Here is a 22005-nt window from a genome sequence, read left to right as displayed (position 1 = left end):
TAAGTGAAGCTAGCCAATCCCTAAAAAACAAATGCCAAATGTCTTCTTTGATATAAGGAGAGTAACTAAGAACAGAGTAGGGTCGAAGAGCATGAGAAGAAGATTAACATTAAACAGGGATGAGAGGTGGGAGGGAAAGGGAGAGAGAAGGGAAAATGCATGGAAATGGAAGGAGACCCTCAGAGTTATACAAAAGTACATACAAGAGGAAGTGAGGGGAAGGGGAAAAATAATACAAGGGGGACAAACGAATGTCAGTAGAGGGGGCAGAGAGAGAAGAGGGGAGGGGAGGGGAGGGGAGGGGAGGGGAGGGGGGATAGTAGAGGATAGGAAAAAAAAATGTGGCATCTATACACAACGGAGTATTACGCAGCACTAAAAAATGACAAAATCATAGAATTTGCAGGGAAATAGATGGCATTAGAACAGATTATGCTAAGCGAAGCTAGCCAATCCTTAAAAAACAAATGCCAAATGTCTTCTTTGATATAAAGAGAGCAACTAAGAACAGAACAGGGAGGAAGAGTATGAGGAAAAGATTAACATTAAACAGAGACGAGTGGGGGGAGAGAAAGGGAGAGAGAAGGGGAAGCATATGGAAATGGTAGGAGACCCTCAATGTTACACAAAATTACATATAAGAGGTTGGGAGGGGAAGGGGGGGGAAACAAGGGAGAGAATTAAACAACAGCAGATGAGGTAGAGAGGGAAGATGAGAGGGGAGGGGAGGGGGGATAGTAGGGGATAGGAAAGGCAGCAGAATACAACAGTCACTAATATGGCATTATGTAAAAATTGTGAATGTGTAACTGATGTGATTCTGCAATTTGTATTTGGGGTAAAAATGGGAGTTCATAACTCACTTGAATCAAATGTATGAAAGATGATATGTCATGAGCTTTGTAATGTTTTGAACAACCAATAAAAAAAAAGAATTGTAATGCATTCTGCTGTTGTGTATTTAAAAAAATTAAATCAATTAAAAAATAATTTTACGTAAGAGAATATGAGAAAGAGACCTCAGTTACGTAGAGAGAGGAGAACAACTCAATGGATTTGTAATATTTCATTTGCTTCAGTTTATGAAACAATATAATACAGTGCCAAGGTCTGATAGTCCTATATGGTAAAATATATGAATTAGTATATTATCATCTGCATTTTTCTAACTTGAAATATTTGACCCATTTTTCCAAATGACTTAAGGATCATTAGATTTTAGATAAAAAATTCAAAAGCTTACTAATTTTGGAATTTTAATTATATTCACCATAAATCTGAGTAAAATCAGATACATGGGATCTAATGAGGCTGTTAGAATCAATAATTAATTTTAGGCATATAATAAGCCCTAAAAGATATTTAATAAACAAACCTTACTTACATATTTTCAGTCAATAAGTATTTTAAATTTCATTTCAAAATACAGAGATTGCAAATACAGAAATTAAATTATTACAATGGCAGTTCTCCATTGTAGCCAGCAAGGGATTACAACCACAGAATTCACATATTTCTAAAGGGATCTGCCCCCATGCTCTGCTGGATTGTGACTGTCCTTTGCTCTCCTATTTCTCCAGCTCCCTGTAAAACAATTCCTTCCTGAGTGACTTCACCATCACCATCATGCCATCCTTTTTCTCAATCTATAACTCATTCATACAATGGATATGTGTTGGTCACCTAGATGTAGATCAGATGCAAGAGAGATGAAAGAGACAGGAATCCTATCTCCCTCCTTGTCTCTCCAGGATCGTGTGTGCAAACAAGTATTAAGCTACGTGGGAGAAATGTTGCAAGCCATCGCTTTGGGAACACGTGTCTTTCAGCAACAGAGATTAGAAAATATTACACAAAAGACAAGGGCCTTGAAGAATGGGTAAGATCAAATATTGCAGTTTCCAGAATCCATTCCTGTTTGTTTATCTGTAGGGAGTAAAAAGTAAATCTCCATCTGGAAAAGACTAAAGATGGCTAATAAATGAGACTGGATATGTACGATCTTAGGGAAAAGTGTGTAGACACAGTGATAAGTTTTCTTTTTGGAAACATGATTCTTCCTCTTAAGATATTGACAGGCTGTAGAAAGGGGAGAAATCAATCACAATGAAATGCAATAGGCCCGATTTCAAGGACCTGTACAAAGATGTAGAAACATGGTCTAAAAGTGGCTTTCATTAATGTAATGTATTGCAGGTACTAATCAAGAATAAACCTACAAGGATCAGTAGTATAATTGGACTAATGTAGAATTTATTTTTCTGATATACTGAATTTTACAAGTGATATATTTTCATGGCTTAAATCAAAATGTTTAAAAGGTATATGCTCAGAATTGTTACTCCAATGCTTGTGCCTATCTACTGTGCCCTATATCAGAGATTTCCTCTTATATTATTGTCTTAACTATCCTTCCAGTGTTTCTTTGGAAAAGTACAGGTAATAGACACATACACATATTCTGATTTCCACCTTCTATTTTACACAAAAGAGAGTGTGTCTCATACACTCTTCTTTATTTTGCCTTTTTAGTTTGCAGTATATGCTAGCAATCTTTCCATTATGGTTATAGATTTGCTTCATTTCTTTTCTGGCAGCATAGTGTTTCACTTCGCATATCCCCTGATATTTTTGTCACCTGGCTTTTTGTCATTCTTGGTCACTCCTCCCACAGAGAAGTGAATTTGGAATATTCTTCACTTTGAGTCCAGGTGGTTTACAACTGTTTCTACCAATATGTGTGACAGAAGTGACAACGTATTTCACTCAGGTGACTAGCTCATAAAAAACCATATGGCTTCCACTTGGATCATCTTGTATTCAGACATATCTGATAGTATTAATAGTGACTCATGTCAACCTGGGGGGCTGGCAGCAAATCCAAATACTATGTTAGTTGAGCCTGAAAAAGGATTCTATATGAAGCAGAAAAAGACTTCTGAATATCATAAATTTGGAAAATGCTTTTGTTACAAAATTTTAGAATAATTTTGTATTAGTTTGTAGAATCTACACAACTTAGAAAAAACATTGTTTATTAGGGAAATGTCCTATGATGTAAGAAGTATCTGAAAGTCCTCTCATTCTAAATCTACTTGCTATCATTTCTATGTATTGTTTTTCCTCTGGATGGTTAATCATAGCACTTTACTAATTTCTGAAACTATAAAATATCATCATGTGAAATATGTCTTCCCCTAAATTTTTCCTCTGTAGAAATCACATGTTCAGATGTTGAACAATTAAGGACTTTCTTGTAAACTATCTTGAAATCCATATTGTCAATCTACCCAGTTTAAATATCTCTATAAAATATGGGAGGAAGAAAACTTTTTGGAAGAAGTGTGCTAGGAAGTGAACACAGGGCCTTGTACTTTCTGGGCATGTACTCTCCCACTGAGCTACACTCCATACCTCTAGAGCAAAGCTTTTTTAGGGGGGCCACTAGGGAGGGAAGCCAGGGCCTCACACGTGCTCAGCAAGTGCTCTTCCAATGACCTACACCCCCAGTGCTAGGAAGAAAATTTTAAAATTTATTTTTTTTAAGTTATAGATGGATACAATATTTTTATTTTGTTCATTTATTTTTATGTGGTGCTGAGAATTGAAGCCAGGACCTCACATGTGCTAGGCAAGTACTCTGCCACTGATCCACAATCCTAGCCCCTAAATTTATTTTTATTGGTTCTTTTGAGTTACATATGACCATAAAATACACTATGACACAATTTTAAATGCATGGAATATACTTTGTTCTAATTCGGTCCCCACTATTTCCACTTCCAATGCCCTCCTCCTACCTCCTGTTCCCTTCCCTTTACTCTACTGATCTTTCTGCTATTTATTTGTAGGTTGTTTTTTTTTTTTTTTAATTAGTATATTGTGGATGTACATGATGGTGAGATTCACTGTGGTATATTTATATATGTACATAAGAAAGTTAAGTCAGATTCATTCCACTAACTTTCCCTATATCATATCCCCACCCTTTTTTTCATTCCCTTTTTCTACACCTCTGATCTTCTGTTTTTTATACCCACCCCCGCAGCCTTATTTTGGATTAGCTTCTGCATATCAGAGAAAAAATTCGACCTTTGTTTTCTAGGGGACTGGTTTATATCACTTAGCATGATAGTCTCCAGCTCCAACTATTTATCAGCAAATTCCATAAAGTCATTCTTTTTTACAGCTTAGTAATACTCCGTTGTGTGTATATATCACATTTTCTTTATCCATTCATCTGTTGAGGGGCACCTAGGTGGGTCCCATAGCTTAGCTGTTCAAAATTGTGCTGCTATAAACATTGATATGGCTGCAATATTGTAGTAGGCTGATTTTTAAATCCTTTGGACATATACTGAGGAGTAGGATGGCTGGGTCATATGGTGGTTTCATTACTAGTTTTCTTGAGGAATCTCCATACTATTTTAAGAAGAAAATTTTTGACATTGCCTTTAGAAATTATGTTTAGAATAAAATGCCCTAACCAGTCATGTAATGTAAATACATTCTACAGAAGAATAAAACACTGCATGCTTACTGGACTCTTAATTCCTAAAAAAAATTATGTAACACTCTCTAATGTTCCATATACTATCTTTATAATTTCCAAAAACATACTGGAAGAAATAGGAATTTTCGTGAAAAGGGGGCATTGGAAGTAAAGTAAGACAGGATGATAAGTATCTACATTTTAAAGTTATACAGGTTAAGCCCTGATCCAAAAATCTGAAATCTGAAATGTGCTGAAATCCAAAACATTTTGAGTGCTGACATGACTTTTGTAGTATTTTGGATTTTGGATCTTTAGACTAGGGATGTTCAACCAGTAAAAAGTCTATGCAAATATTCCAAAATCTGAAGTGACTCTGGTTCTGAGCATTTCATATAAGAAATACTCAAACAATAGATTAGTTTTGTAGGTGTATCCAGATTCCTTACAAAAAAACAATGGTGTCATAAAATATAAAAACCAAAAGAAACATAATATAACATTGTGGGAAACTATTCCTCTAGAATATAAAATAACATTCCAAAGTAGTAATTACAGGTAGTAAGTAGAAGAGATTTAAAAAAAAAAAAAAAAAAAAAAGTCTTAGATCTTCCAGGCCAAACAATACTTGATAGTAGATTTTCTCTGACTATGAAGAGATTTAGTTACACAATGTGTGATAAACTCACCTGAAGTCCAGGAAAAGGAGCCATGCTTTTCACTTCTTTTTCACATTTTTTTGTTTATTCTTACAGAAAAAAAAAAAAAGAAAAAGAAAAACACACTTTACAACAGCAACTGGAGGAAAGAAAAATGCAAAACAAACACAAACTCCTTTGCATCCCCCCTAAAAACCAAACACAAACCAACAAAAAACCTCTCAAAAGAACAGAGGGTAGGGCTGAGTGTGTGTAGTTCAGTGGTAGAGCACTCAGTTAGCATGAATGAGGCCCTGGGTTCCAGCACCACAAAGAAAGAAAGGGAGGTAGGAAGGAAAGAGGAAAAGATGGAGGGTGCAGCTCATCTGCAGAGGGCTTTCTTTACTTTCCTTGCACACACGAGACCATGAGTTTGGTACCCAGCAGGGCCAAAAGACCCCCCAAAACAAAATAGAACATCAAGAGGAATGTATTTGCTTTCAAGAGCTATTAAAGAAATGTCATTCCTTATTTATTCTAAACCTCTCAGTCATTATAAAATGACTGGCTTATTTGGCACAAAACCCAAAACAGCTGAGCACAAAGCCTCATCCAGAATTGTCTCCCTTTCCCCGAAATGGAAAGATTAGGGTTACTATTTGGATCAATTCCCAGACAGTTACTTATCGCTCTCAGGGATAGTTATGAACATCCATCCTGCTACCTCTTTTCTCCAACATCTGTATCCATCTGGTAAATCTTGCAAAATTTTAGCAGAATGCTCTACCCTAAAATTTTGACATTCCTGGAAAGAGTTTGCATAGTCTTTGGAAATAAGCATGAAATTGACAGCATTGTCACATACCAAAGGAAAATGTTACCATACATTGAAAATATATTTGACCCTCCTACACCAATGTTTTCTCAGCCTTCAGTCTTGTAAACATCTAACTGCCTATTTGACATCTCTGGAATGATGCCTGAAGATGTTTCAAACTCAATACATGTAAAATAGCTTCGATTTCTACTGTCCATCTCCCCCTCCTCCACACAGGTACCTCCTGTTTGTCTACCTCAGACAAAAGCACAACCTTGTACATAGATACTTAGGTCATTGTTGGAAACTTGTAACTCCTTTCTTTCCATTGTGTCGAGCCATCAGCAAGTCCTGATGTTCTGTTTAAAAACATCCTGAACCCACCCATATCTCAGCGCTTCCATCACCTCTTTCCTGGTTCAGACCACCACCACCTCCTGCCCATTCAACTCTGAAGGCCTCCTGATTAGCCTCATGTCTTATGAGTTAGTATCTTCTCATCTTCACCCCAGTAATTCATTCCCCATACACCTACCAGGTTGATCTTCTTAAAAACATCATTCTTTGCTCCAAACCCTCCGTGATTCCCTATTATCTTTGTCCCCCTTGCTGATGGTGGCCTACAAAGTTCATCTAGTCTCCCCTAGTCTGCATCTCTGATCTCTTCTACCACAGTTCCCCTCAGTCCCATTAACCCATTGTCTTCCTTGTTTTTAAAACAATGCTTGCAGTCCCCACTGCCTTGAACACTCTTCCCCTAGATCTTTCAGTGGCTGATTCTGGCTCATTTTTCAGGCCTTTGAGCAAATGCTATCTCTGAGATGTCTTTCCTGAACAACTATTTGAAACACTCCTATTTTACACAGTTAGTTTGTATCCTTGATCCTGTTTTATTCTCTTCATTCTGAAATTATAAGGCTTACTGTATGTATCTCTCACTGAAATGGAAGCTCCCAAGCATCTGGCATAGTATAATAGGCACTCAAATATTTGAAAGGAAAGCAGAATGAATAAAACAATTCTTGATTAATGTTTTAATGATGCTGGATAAAGCCAGAAGGAAACAAGGCCATTATAAAGCAGAATGAAAGAATCCTGGAGCCTGAAGCCCACAGAACAATGGAAAAGAAATCTAATAGAAAATGGGCCTGGCTGGGCACAGTGGCACACGCCTGTAACCCCAGCAGCTCGGGAGACTGAGACAGGAGAATTTAGGGTTCAAAGTCAGCCTTAGCAACTTAGCAAGGCACTAAGCAACTCAGTGAGATCCTGTCTCTAAATAAAATACAAAAAAGGGCTGGGGATGTGGCTCAGTGGTTGAGTGCCTCTGAGTTCAATCCCCGGTACACAAAAAAGAAAGAAAGAAAATGGGCCTGTCACCATATTGGAAAGATGGAAGCAGATATACTTCATCAATGTTTGGGCTCTGTTTTCCCTTCAAGAAGGTGTAGCCTCATGAAAGAAATTTTGTTTTAAGAGCCAGTTTGAAAAAAATTCCTTTAAATTGAGCACTAGCATTAGCTTAGCACAAAATTAAGCTTCTCATATGTAGCAAGACCCTGATTGCTCAGAATTATAGCTAGTACACAACACCCCATTGGGGCCTTAAAGGAGCTTCAGGAAGCAGCTCTCAGATATTTTGCATCTCTCTTGCTCATTGTGACAACATGCCTTCAAGAGGGTCTCAGAATCTTTGGCAAACAGTGTGAAAATTTAATCTATCCTCACAGTGTGCTGTCTGTATGGTATGGATCCTTGGGTCTATATCATCTCTTCTTAACAATTCACAGCCAATCTTAAATTCTTCCAATTTATCATAAGACTCCAATATATATTCAAGGACTCTAAATCATAAAAGTCTAGAGTAACGTAGAATGTAATTCTAAGTGAACTAAGACTTTACAACCACTTAGGTTTCTCTAGGTATGGAATGTAAGAGGGTCACCAAACATATATCTCATTTATTACAGTATTTCTAAGAAAGCACAAAGTACAGATTAAATAACTTATCTTTCAAACCAGTAAAATTTATTTTATTTTTGAAATCACTGAAGACATTTCCTTAAGTGACTTCAAATTTATACTTTCAAAAAAGTGAAATAAAGATGAAAAAGATATGGCAGTGCCTTCTAAAACACAATTATGCTTCATAGAAATCCTAAATACAATGGAATGGTAAACTTTTCTTAGTTGATGTTAAACCGCCTTAAGGTAATTTTGCACGTAAAGCAAAAGTATATTACAATATTAACATTATGTGCAAATGAATAATTCTTCATTTTTAAAAAGGGGCTTCAATATAAACATTTATAAACAACTCTTACTAAGGTAACTAATGACCTCCAATGACACAAAGTTTGAAAGGCATGTTTTGTCTTTATCTTCTTTGTTGTTTTTTTTTTGCAGCTTTTGAAATGTTTGATTTCTTCTTTTTTGAAATATTTTCCTTCCCTTGATTCTGTGATGTTTTTGTCTCCTAATTTTCATCCCATCTGGCACCTAGGTTCCTGTTCCTCTATCTAGTCATTAAACATGGTGGTTCTTCAAAGCTTTGCTGAGGCTCTCTGCTACTCTTACTTTATCCCTTCCTCTGTAGATGATCTTGCATGAACCTCCCAAACTTTTTCACACTATGGTACACAGAGAAAATGACAACATTTGTATGGCTTCTAAGATCTGGAGGCCACTGGCCTGACGGTTTTAATCAACATCTTAGCACATGTATGCTGCACTGCAGGACATTCCATGCACACTGGTGAAACCCTGGGAGGCTCTAAACCAATATCCATATATTTGGCAAATAATATGCACCAATATGCAAATAATGCACATTTGTATTTTCAGTCCAGGCCTTGTTTCTTTGTACTGAACCTGTAGATCCAACAGCCACATCTCTTTTTGAATATTTGAAAACATTGAAAATGTATCCATGTCTAAAACTAAGGGGGCTGGGGAGGTGGCTCAAGCGGTAGCATGCTCGCCTGGCATGCATGCGGCCCGGGTTCAATCCTCAGCACCACATACAAAGATGTTGTGTCCGCCGAAAACTAAAAAATAAATATTAAAAAAATTCTCTCTCTCTCTCTCTCTCTCTCTCTCTCTCTCTCTCTAAAAAAAAAAAAAAAAAATTTAAAACTAAGCTCATAATGTACTCTACAAAACTTGTTCTCCTTTTGATGATCTCTGTCTTAGTGCAGGTAACCATGCCACAGTCTCCTGTATCAGAATTCTAGGAAATATCCTTGCCACCTCCTTCTTACTCTCATGTCAAGTTCATCATGAAGCCCCTTTCAGTCTACTTTCTTAACATCTTCCCTCGGTTCTCCATTTTTTCTCACCAACTGAGTCCAAACAACCATCATAATTCACTAAATTTGCCTGAATTACTACGTCAGCCAAAGAAGACATCCATCCTCATCTAGTGAAACCTGGAATTCATTATCTAATCTACAAAGCGATTTTTAAAAAGCATAAAAATCTAATCTAATCATCTCTTTGAAAGGAAAATCCCTTAGCACAACCAACAATGGACTGACTTGGATTCTTTATTCTGGTCATCTGTTCCTACAGAATGAATTACCCAAAATCTTAATGGCTTAAAAAAAAAATTAATATTAGCACTCATTGTTCTATGGGTTGTTCAGTCTCAGTTGGATAATTATTACCGATAGCCTCTTATGCAGTTGCAGTAAGAATCTGGCTAGTGCTGGAGTCATTTGAAGGTTCAACTGAGCTAGCATGCAAGATGGCACCTTCACCGACACATCCTGAAAGTTGGTTTGGCATCTTTCTCTCCATGTGGCCTCTCCACATGGCTGGTTTTAGATTCTTCAAAGCATGAGAGGTTCAGGATATTTCATTTCTCACATGACAAGTTACTTTTTTCCAGAGTGCACTTCTCAAGAGAGACCAAGGCACAAGCTGTAAGACCTCTTTTGACTGAACCTCCTATGTCATTCCACATACCTTCTACTTTATTCTACAGCTCACAATCAAGTCATGGCTTTAATCCACATTCAAGGGGAGAAACCGCAAAAGGGTATGAATATCTGAAAGCATAGTTCTTTGGAGGAGAACGAGAGTCTCTGTAGAATATCAACAGTACCTTTCTCTCAAATCCCGTTCCACAGCACATTCCCTATGTGTCTTGCACCTGAGCCAATGGGACTTCCTTCAGCCCTGTACCTGCCACACTTCATCCTGCCAAGGTTTTGCCCATTCTGCTTTCTTTGCTAGAATGTTCATCCAAAGTCCCTTTTTCCAAGTTAATTCTTGCTTAAGTGTCAGATCTCAATCAAACCTCAGGAAAGCCTTCCCTGACTCCCTAACTAGGTTAGATTATAAAATATACCTTCAAGGTATTGAACAAATTTCCAGCATGGTCCTCATTTTGCATTGATTTGGGAATTATGGAATTTATTTCTGAATACCCCTCACTGCACTTTCGCCACTAACACAGAGATTGGCTAGTGCTCAACTATTTATTTGTGGAATGAATAAAAAAAAGAGACTAAGCCAACCAAACTATCTTCCTCTGTGTTACAAATTACTTTTTTCCTTATGAATTATAGTGAAGTATATAATCACATTTCCATATTCGGTACTGTGCAAAGATTAGATTAGACAACCCCAAATATAAACCATTTTTTACAAAGGAAATCTTATAAATGCAAAGGTCGTTTATTTTTTGCCAGATCTTGCCTATAATATGTAGATGTATAAAGGAATCAACTAATATACCCAAATGTTGCACAAATTTGTAGTGTTTTTTCTAATCTTCTTTCAAATGAGCATAAATCTGTCCTTGATTTTAATTTATAAACCTGAGCAAACGCAGGTAGATGTACTGATTTAGTCAGCTTCTTCACTGCTGTGACTAGAGGACATGACCAGCACAATTGTAGAGGAGGAAAGTTTTATTTTAGGGCTCATGGTTTCAGAGGTCTTAGTCCATGAAAGGCTGGCTCCATTCCTCAGGGCTTCAGGTGAGGCTGAACATCATGGCCGAGTGTGTAGTGGAGGGAAGCAGCTTACACCATGGTGATGAAGAAGCAGAGAGTCTCCACTCTCAAGATACAAAATGTAAACCCCAAAGCCTCGTCCCCAAAAAATCACTTCCTCCAGCCACACCCACCTACCTTCAGTTAGTTACCACTCAATTAATCTCATCAGGGATTAATTCACTGTTTAGGTTAAGACTCTCTCAACCCATTCATTTCTCCTCTGAACCGTCTTGTATTGCCTAACACATGAGCTTTTGGGGGACACCACAGCTAAACCATAACACGTACAAAAGAGAACACTATAATCAGGAGAAGGGTGATTCCCTACTGCATGGAGAAATCCAGTGTTGATGGTGGAGACTACTAGAAGCATTCCACTTAGAAACCCACCAAACACCACACATGTTGATTCTTCTTGGATTAAAACCTGATGCACAAAGCTAACTGTCCTCACTACAGTATTAATAATTTGTCTAGAAAAAAAGCACTAAGCAATTTTCAACTAAAAATGGAGTACTTCATCTTGAGGGTGGGAACTAATATTCATGTATCTTAGAGGATGACCCAAAGAGCAATGAGTTGGATTGGAGAAAATGTTGACTACTTGTGGCTCTCAACTTATTTTTTTAATACAAGTTTTAGTAATTATAAATGTTATTATAAATTAAAATTTGTTATCAAAAGGTACATTCTATTTCTGGTTTTTTAAATTTCAACTCTGAACTCTAATTGTTTTCAACTATTAACTTCTGGTCTAGGGACAGAATTAGAATTTTTTGTAGAATTGGAATTAATTCAGTCATGCATTTCTTATCTTTTCTCCCCCACTACAATATAAACTCCATGAGATACATGGTTGGTCAGTCTTATTCACCTAGAGCATTGTGCTGCCCAATAAATTATTGAATGAATGGATGGCAGCGGTCTTCAATAATTAGATTTTGTGTATTACTCAGAACATTTATGAAGAACTTATTTGTTATTCATTGAGAAAAGATATTATGTCAAAAACGGAGACAAAATGGCTTTACTTCTCATTTATGCTTCTGGTTTTATAGCTTTATGTCATATGAAGATAGTGAATCTAATTATCTAACCTCATTCACCAAGTAAGGAAAAAATTTATTCTATAGAATACGCTTTTTTCTAAACCATTGTATTTCTCTGGTTGTTAGAACAAAATTACTTTTTCTCAGTAGCTGAAAATGGAACTTTTATTTTCTGTGTACTTTGAGGAGTTTGATCGTGTTAAAAAAAATCTATGGAAAATAATATTAAAGTCAACATGCAGGTCCATGAAAGTTACTGTTTTGTTTTAAATAATGTCACCACTAGTTGATTTTAAGTACAAAAACATGGATCTGAGAAAATACATAAAAATAGGTTCCAGATCAATTACTTAAATCCAAACTTATTGTCAAATATTTTGTCTTAAAAGATTGACTTAAGTCAAAACAGTCATAAAGAAATTAACAAATAAGGACAGAGGTGGGGGGCTGGGGTTTAGCTCAGTGATACAGCACTTGCCTAGCTTACAAGAAGCCCTGGATTCAATCCTAAGCACCACAAAAAGAAATTAATGAATAACAATTTATTTAACAGGAAAATATTAAAATCAAATTGACCTACTCATGAAATCCCCCTACCTGGTGTCCTCTGCTACAAGTTTAATTAATGCTGACCAACAGACATGACTTGGGAGTTTTTCACAGAGAAGTTTCTGTTCCATTTCGCACCTTACCTCTCAAGCCATCAATCACACTGCATTATTCATAGCTAAACATCTTTTCCTTTGTCTTGCTTCTTGTTAAGTGTGGATTAAGAGCCAGAGAGTTGATTTTCAAGTTTTAATGTGTGAGATGGAAATTTTAAGTTCAACCTGCTCTATATCTGCTCCAATTTCAGACTTGAACATAGAAAAGTTGTGTTACAAGAAACATGACCTGCCTGTATTTTCAAAAGCATTACCTTTGCCTCCTTGGGTTTTTAAACTTTGCTCACATTCAGCAAAAATAGAGGATGCTCTTAAGTTACATTTGCAAATGCCATATTTGATGATCTTCTCAAGCCCTGCCTTCCATTCTCTATAACTCTGGGCTCCACCTTATTTCTCCTATAGTAATCATCCAAAAGGATTAGAACAAAGACAGATCTTTACATAAATTGAATATTTAGAAAACAGATCCTCCTTTCTTCAGACCTCATTTGATGAAATCATTTTTTATTTTATAGTGAGAAGAAAATGGAAATATAGGCAATATTAACTTGGGTTACTTTTTAAAAGTTAATTTCAGCCTCACCCAAATATGCATTAAAAATATCCCATCTTCCCTTCTATCAGAAGTAAGCTTCTTTCTTCTTATTCACAATTAAAGCTAACACATACTCCCTACAAGCAGGAGTAATACTGAAGGGCAGGAATTTCGGACATATTAGGAATATTGATTAATTATATGCATTTTGGTAGGGCAATTTCCTGAGTGAACAAAGTGCTAGTGGGGTGAATATAAGAGATGCATATTTTTCAACCTGAAGTCCCTTCAAGGACAGATGCCAAGGTGAGCAGTACTCCCCGGTTTCTCAGCAACCTGAAAGGATTTGTGAATGATTGTGAAAGATTTGCACCACCTCGCCGCTCGCTGCACTTAGGGGCTGTTCTGAAAACAGCAACGCACAGCTTGGGAAATGCATGTCACATCCTGTACCCCTGGGTAAGAAGTGGTGAAATGCACACACACTTCACCACCACCACCAGCAGCAGCAGCAGAAAAACCCTGCGGCGAAGCTATCTGATGGGCAGACACTGCTTGGGAGGCATGGTCAGCATCCTCCTCCCCAGCCCCAGTGACAGGCTCGCCTCCACCTCTAAGCTAGAGTTCCCAGGTCTTTCTATATTCTAGGCTTTTCCTTGCCAAGCAGAAAGGTCTACGCTGGCCTTACCTCTGGGGCTGCTTTCTTGCAAGTACGGCGGGGCGGTGGGAGTGACATTTCCCGAATGGGATGCTGACAGCAGAGGCGAGCGTTCGTCCACCCCATCCGCAGCCATGACTGCAGCAGCTGCGGGGCTGGAGGCAGGCTGAGCCCGGGTTGCGGCTTCGATGGAGGTGGCGGCTAGCTCTGCAGCCGCTGCTGCCGCCTCCGGGAGGGCCCGGGATGTGTCACAAGGCAGGAGGCGGGGGGAGGGGAGGGTGCGGGACGGAGAGGCGGGGGAAGGGAAGCACGCCGGGAGGCTTGCTGGGGGAGGGGAGGGGAGGCTGAAAGAAAGAGTCCGGAGAGGAGGAGGAGGAGGGGAAGAAGTGGAGGGTCTGAAGCTCAGCCAGCCTGGGAAGAAGGAACAAATTAGAACTGATTGGGAAAAGCGGGGAAGGGAAGGGGCCAAGAAACCAGGGGGAGGGTACAGGGGATTTGGGGATGACAAGTCTTTTTCTCCAGGGAAAAGGTGGATAAAGAGCAGCCTGAAAGGGGCTAAGAGAAAAGGCCTATGACTTGATTACAGGAAAACTAGAGCAAACACAGATATCAAGTTTAGCTTCTCTAGGGAGGAGGAGGAACTGACTCTGCTGTCCAACTTTGCAGCAATTATATAAAGCTTATTGTTAAGGTTATCAATTCCTTCTTAAGGGGTTCTTCCTTTGTTAGGAGATGATTGTTTCACATGGGTTGTCTAAGAGAAAGCCAATTTTGGCGAGTGTTGGCATTTCCTACTTCCTTTGGCGATTGTTTCTAACAAGGAGTGTTGGCATTACCCATTTGGCACTCTAACTGTACCTTACTGAAGCTATGCATATGTATTGCTTTTTCACAAATTTCATCTTGCAAAATAGGTTGCCATTTTAGTTTTGGTTTTGTACTGTATTGTTCCTGACATGTGTACAATAACCAGATTTGTGCAAGTAAAAGCAGTTTTTTAAAGAGAGTGAGATTTTTTAAAAATGTGTTTTTAGTTGTCAATGAACCTTTTATTTATTTATATGCAGTGTCTAGAATCAAACCCAGTGCCTCACACATGCTAGGCAAGCGCTCCACTACTGAGTTACAACTTCAGCCACTAAAGATAGTGTTTTGAAATCATCTTTTGCTCATAAAAAAAGTTTTTTTTTTTTTTAAAAAAAGCTAGTCATACTTCTTGCCTTGTTTGCTATTTTTTTTCCTTTCGTTATCCCTCCCCTAACCCTCCAGCCTTTTGGTGGTTTATCATATTATTCTAAAATGGTTTACATAAATACAAAAACAAGACAAAACTTTGGACATGCCAAATAAAAATGTAATAGAAAAATAGTCCTGCAATGATGCTTTTAAGTCACTCAAGAAATATTTATTACTTGCTTACTGGGTCTACACCGATATCTGGGCCATGATCTCATACCTGAACAGTTACCACACTTGAAAATCAAAAATGAGGCTGGTGGTCCCAGCTATAGATCTCAGTTGGCATGAGGAAAAACAGACTTGAGACATTTGAAACTACTTCTCCTATTACATTAAAAAGGGTCCTCATTTTACTCTCTGAAGACATACTCTTTATTCCAGAAAATGCATTTAGACACCAGCTGGAAATCCTATGGGAAAATTAAAGAATGGTGTTTTCTCTTATGCAGCATATTTTGTGGGTAAATAGCATGAAGATACAAGGATCCCCATGTGATGCAGCTCAAGGGCATGTATAGGTCTCTGAAACCTGGAGAGTGAAGAAGCAGATGTAGCACTCTCTGCAGTCATGCCTATAATTTACAACACAAACAGCAACATTTCTGCAGTTATAGACTAGAGGCTATTGAGTTAAATTATAAGAAGCATCAACAGAATCCTTGATTCTAGTGTTTGGTTTGGATAAGTGTCCCCAAAGATCTGTATGTAAAAGTTTGGTCCCTAGAGTAACATTGGGAGTTGGGCCTTTATGAGAAATCTTTAGGTCACTGGGGACATAACCTTGAAAGGGAATGTGGAATTCTAGTCTCTCACTCTCTCTCTATGCTTCTTGGATCCTGATGCGACCATTTGCTCCAACATGTGCTCCTGCCATTGCCACCTGTGGCCTTCATCAAAAGCTAAACTTCTCTTTGTAAGTTAATTGCCTCAGATACTTGGCTATCATGATGTGAAGGTGACTAATACAGTCTAGTAGTCTATCATGTCACTCATTATACTCCACTGTAATAGATTATTTCTCTTTGTATTACCACTCTAATCTTCACCTCCAAAAAACTATGAGGTCAAAAACTACAGTATGTAGCATAATACTAGAGCACATTATTGCCAAATAAACAAACAAATGAGTGACTGAACAAATCCCACACAGCCCCAGAATCTTATTAAAATTCCTCGGCATGAAAACTTTTAAGATCGTTTCAAGGAGAGTTTGTTTTTTTTAAGAGAAGGAATCTCGTGTTGTTCTGGCTGGCACCCTGAGCTCTTGGGCTCAAGGGATCATCCTGCCTCAGCTTCAGGTGCACACCACCGTGCCCACTTCATTTCATGCCTTTTTGATGAAGAAGACAGTGTTGCCATTTGACTCACAATATTTTTATTGTTTTATGTTTTGTTGTTCTACAACTAAGTTTCTTTTTCCCAGGTAATGATCTGTATAATTTTTCCCCCTTCTTTCTCTAGCTTCTCTATCCATAATAGAACTCATTTCAGGCTAACAGCAGTTATTCTGACACTATAAAATGTAGTGGGTATGCTAAGGTCATATTTTCAGTAATGGCAGGTTTCACAAAAAAGTAAAAAAAAAAAAATTAAATTCATTCTAATTTAAATACTATGATTCTAGTTTAAAACATAATATTGTGGTTTATGGTTACTCAATATATAATAGATATGAGAAAGCAACTAATGGTGGAAAATGTGATACAAGTGATGTTGATTGAGAACTAGGACCTAGACACTAAGGGGTTCCTTGTCTTCCACCATCATCCACATTTGGGTCACATTTGAGGCATTTCAGTTCTTAGATGTCCTTTTGTCTATTTAAGGAAGTCTCCAAGTCATTGCCCTGAATTTCTCATGTAATGCCAGATTCGTGGGACCCCAATAGACCTCTAGGAGTTGAATCCGATGCAATCACACAAGAGTCTTTATTGCAAGCTGGAGCCTGGACTCACAACTGTTCCTGATGCAGCAGTCCCAGGGAGTGAGTCCCTGTCCTTTGTTCAGTGAAATTTTATAGGTTTTGGGGAATACTCTATGCATCACAACATCACACAGCAAATCATTCCATACCGCAGGAAAATCAAACAACAACTCTTAACATTGATTAGCACATTCACTGGCGGGAACAAGTTAGTACAAGAGGATTCATTTGAACTGAGTGGTTTAAGCCATGAGGGGTGTACGTGCTAAACTACATGGTTTCCCAACATGTTATCAACCACCATAAACTACTGGGGGGTCATCTGGCATCCCAGGTATTTTCCCTGTCTCTTGTTGATTGGTAGTTCCTAGGGGGTTGCTGTGGGTCCTCAACTAGCCTGAGTCAGAGACACCTGGCCTGCAGATCTCTCCTGTTATTTACAGACAAACAACTCAGTTGGGTGGCTATCTGCCTAGAAAGGCTCTGTGGGTTTTTCCTAGGACAAGGGTCACGCCCCTTTCCTTAGGACAGGTCTTGAGGTAAAAGCTGCTGTTATTTATTTATTTTTAAAAATGGAGTCACATCAGTTTCTCACTCAGAGTCTTCAGGAGGGGGTTACATCCATCCTTAGGATGGATTTCAGGCTGGCACCCTGAGCTCTTGGGCTCAAGGGATCATCCTACCTCAGCTTCAGGTGCACACCACCATGCCCAGTTCATTTCATGCCTTTTTGATGAAGAAGACAGCTAGGGGGTTGCTATGGGTCCTCACCTAGCCTAACTGAGTCAGGACACCTGGCACCTCAGATCTCTCCTGTTATTTACAATTTAAATAAATTTTATTTATTTAAAATTTGAATTTTATCCTAAGCCTTTTCTTACATTGAGAATCTGTTACTACATGAAAGACCTCTGGGATCCTCTATGTTTTCTCTAAATTCAGCTTTCTAAAATCGAAAGCTCCTTTAGTTCACCTCTGTGGCAGGCAAAATAATGCCTCCCCAAAGATGTCTACAATCTAATCCCAGAACTTGTGTGAAATTTTGCTTTGCATAGCAAAGGGATTTTGCAGATATGATTATAGTGTTCAGACCTGCAGATGAAGAATTTATCCTGGATGATCTACATAGACCAAACCTAATCAGGTACATTTTTAAAAGCTGAGAACCCGTCCCCAGCTGTGGTCATACAGATTCACAGAAGGAGAGATTTGAAGTGTAAGAGCGCGGGGGGCGGGGGATCTAAACTTGCTATTTCAGGCATGGAAGATGGGGGAAGTAGACCAATGAATATTAGGTGACCTCTACAAGCTGGAAATGACCTTAAGCTGATAGCAGCAAGAACATGTGAGTTTCCGCCCACAACAAAAAAGAATTCTATTCTGCAAACAATCTGAATGAGCAAGAAAGCAGACCTTCCCCTAGAGCCCTGCTAACACGTTGATCTTACCCAGTAAAAGCCATATTTGACTTCTAATGTACAGTACTATAATAAATTTGCATTGTTTAAGCTGCTAAAATGTAGTGATTTTTAATGGCATCAATAGAAGATGCAACCCTTCTCTTACAATACCTTATTAAACACAGCTAGAAGAAGCAACTTATCACTTTTTATAAAATTCTCCATGGAAATTAATTTATTAAAATCAACAAGTTCATCATTACATTTTCTAACACAGGCAACAGTTAACTGAACTGCCTGTTTTTCTCCTGGCTCTTCTTATGTCACTATCTCCTCTCCTTGCCTTCCAGCACTGGCCTGATAGCTGTCCATAAAGACAATGCCATATATTTTAGGTTTTTTAAAGCAATACCAATTTCTGTTACATTTATCTATTAGTTTGTCCTTTTAGTACTAATTTCTGTTGAAGTTATCTGTTGCTTGTTACGTTTAGTACCATATTCTGTTTATACATTGCTTTGTAAGAATCCATTACCCTAATTCTTAGTGGATTAAAATAACAATGACTTTCTATTCACAATTATGAGGGCTGACCAGGTTGTTTTTTGCCAAGTCTCCCCTGCACAGATTTACTTACGCAGACTGTTCAGTCTGTAGATCAGCTGGGCTCTGGGCTCAGCTGAGAAGCCTACTTGGCTGAACCTCTCTCTTCAAATGCATTTTCATCCTGGGCTTCTTCATTGCATGGTAGTCTCAGGATAGGGTTCCTGGAGTGCAAAGACAGATGCTGCAGACCTCATAATTCCAAAGTTTGGACTATGCACAAGGTTACATTTAAGTCACAGGTCCAGACCGTATTCAAGCAGCAGAAAGATTCAGTCTCTTGATGGAAGTTGTGATGATGCCACATGTAGAGGGGTATAGTACAGAGAGGTATGATTCATAAGTGAACTATCATAGACCCAAATGACATTTCATGTTAAGAAAGCATATAGAAAGATAAAGGGGCATTATTTATGGGACACCATGGTTTTGGGAAGAAGTTTCATATAAACTTCTAAAGTCCCTCTGAGAAGTGTATGCTTAGGAATATCTGTGCAATGTAAAGTATATGTTATTATAAAGGTTATATCTGCTTCCCTCAGTGAATATCAAAATGTAGCTTCTGGGGCTGGGATTGTGGCTCAGTGGTAGAGTACCTGCCTAGCATATGTGAGGCACTCAGCACTGCATGTAAATAAATAAGGTGAAGGTCCATCGACAACTAAAAAAAATGCTTTTTAAAAAATGCAGCTTCTACTTTGTAATCCTGACTTTTCTTTTCCTTATGTGAGGGAGGGTATTTAGTCTTGGTAAAGTCTAAATATAAATTTATATTTGAATCTACTACCTCTGAGAGTAGATAATACACCTCCCTCTTGGGGTGTTTATGGCCATATAAGGTAATATATGGAATGTACCATCAGTGCTTAGCACACAGATTTTTCTATCTAAAGTAAAACCAGGGGATAAGCATCACTAAACTAAAGTAGAACACAGTGAACTTGAGTATGTTCATATTTTTAGCTTACTAATGTATTTATACCTACACTATAACTATATGGTGGATCTCAGTGGGTAGCCTTCAGGGTTATTGCAAAAACTAATTTTTCATACAAGGCCTAAGTGGTTTTATTCAATGTGAAGATTTCTTGGTCTTTCGGAAATGCCTATTAAGGAGTCTTGGAGGACATTGCCAAGTCCAAGGAATCAGGGATCTAGATTTCACAAAAAGGGTGAGCTATGCCCCTCCATTATATTCATACCTTGGAAAGGCAAGAAATCAGTTCTAGTCAGGTGCAATGGCACATGCCTGTAATCCCAGCAGCTCAGGAGCCTGAGGCAGGAGGATCAAGAGCCTCAGCAAAAGTGAGTTGCTAAGCAACTCAGTGAGACCCTGTCTCTAAATAAAATACAGAATAGGGCAAGGGATGTGGCTCAGTGTTCAAGTGCCTCTGAGTTCAATCCCCAGTATGGGGAGCGAAGGGTCGGGGGAAGAAATCGTGCCCAGGATGAATAGCTTTAACCCTTAGCCCTATCAGATTCCATTTACTTGTCCAAGAAACAGTTACAATCCTAAGAGAATAAAGTCACTTCAGGAGTCAAAAACTATTTCTGCAACATTCTGCAGAAATAGTAAGAAGGTTCAAAACTTCAACTGCAGTCACAGAAATCCTAGGAGAGAGGGCAAGAGACAGCCTACAGCCTGGAGCAGCTGCAGAATATCCTAGGAAATGATGCAAGAAGGCTAAGGTACAGGTGTGAAGTGAACCAGTAGTGACCAGAAGAAATGCATTTCCCTGTATTACCTCAAGACTTACTGGAAAAGGCGAGGCTAACAATTCCTTCCCACCTAAGCAGTTCTTCCCAGAGGGACATTGGATCTCTGTTGGCACTGATGTTGTAGGAAATTGCTGAAGAGTTCAAGTTTCTGGTCTTGTGTGTCCAGAGTTCAGTGTTTTGTGGTTTTACCAGAACTGCAAAGTCTCATATTAATGCTAGGGTTGGAATTATTTTTTTTCTCTGTTCTATTTTTGTGATAATTTTTACCATGTTTCCATCACTTAAAAATAGTTGTTATTCTATTTGACATGCATAAGTAGACACAGACTACTCGTTTCCATCATAGCATTGACAGTAGCACACACACACACACAGCTGTGCTTAGTAAAATTATTTTTATTTAATAAAATTATTTTATTAAGCTTGCAGCTGCTTATCTCAGTTTTATCAGCAAAATGGGGTAGCTGCCCTATATCTCACAGTATGCTAGTAAGAGTAAAATAAGATAAAAGCTCTATAAGAACTCCCCAACAAGGGTGGAGGGCAGGGAGGGAAGGCAGGGGGAGAGAGAAAGATGTGAAATGCAAAAAGTAGAATGCAAAGTTCTATAGGGGATATATAAATGGAAGTTGTTGACCCTAAACATAGTTAGGGGCTAAAGATGAGGACAAAGAATAAGTACCCCATACTAAATTGGCAGAATTGGCACCTAGATAAACACAATTATACCAATGCTTAAAAGCAGAAAAATGAGAAAAAGGAAGAAGGGGAATTATTGGGGTCACAATTTGTTTAAGAGATACTGCTATGGCTTTCTCCTGTCCTTCTCCCCAAAGCCAGGCAAGACAGGCTCTGAGGGAGACATTTGCAAAGTCTAGGAGTATTTACTAAAAAAGGAAAACTAGCATCTGGTTTTCTAGTTGCACATTAAGTTAGGACACAGGTTATGTGTGTCCTTTTAAAAGTTACGATCTTCTCTCAAAGTTTATGCGAACAAAGGAAAAGAGGAAAATGATGGCTGGGTAATCACAGAGGCCTGTGGTGTAGTTCAGCTATCACTTCTGCTTTGAACATGTGGATTTCCAGTAGGCCAAGTAACAAAATAAACAAACAAACAAACAAACAAAAACCATTTGGGCTCATGCCATCACTCTGATACCAACACCCAGCTAACTACTGGGTGAAGAAAAAATCAGCAATAATAGTCCATTGTGGGGCATGGTGGCATATGCCTGTAATCCCATCTATCTGAGGCAGAAG

At 38.4% G+C, this 22005-nt stretch overlaps 1 protein-coding gene across 1 annotated transcript in view; it reads right to left on the bottom strand.

The window, feature by feature from the left end:
- Positions 1-14020, bottom strand: part of Pip4p2 (phosphatidylinositol-4,5-bisphosphate 4-phosphatase 2) — a 58315-nt gene extending 44295 nt beyond the window's left edge. The window contains exon 1 of the mRNA XM_027949290.2: positions 13891-14020. Coding sequence (XP_027805091.1) covers positions 13891-13996 — 106 coding nt within the window. The 5' untranslated portion in view covers positions 13997-14020. The remainder of the gene's footprint in view (positions 1-13890) is intronic.
- Positions 14021-22005: the final 7985 nt, after the last annotated feature.

Source organism: Marmota flaviventris, chromosome 15 (genome assembly GCF_047511675.1).
Source record: "Marmota flaviventris isolate mMarFla1 chromosome 15, mMarFla1.hap1, whole genome shotgun sequence".
In the NCBI taxonomy this organism is placed as follows: domain Eukaryota; kingdom Metazoa; phylum Chordata; class Mammalia; order Rodentia; family Sciuridae; genus Marmota; species Marmota flaviventris.
Note: the sequence above shows the minus strand (reverse complement) of the source record. Positions and strands in the feature narration are given on the sequence as shown.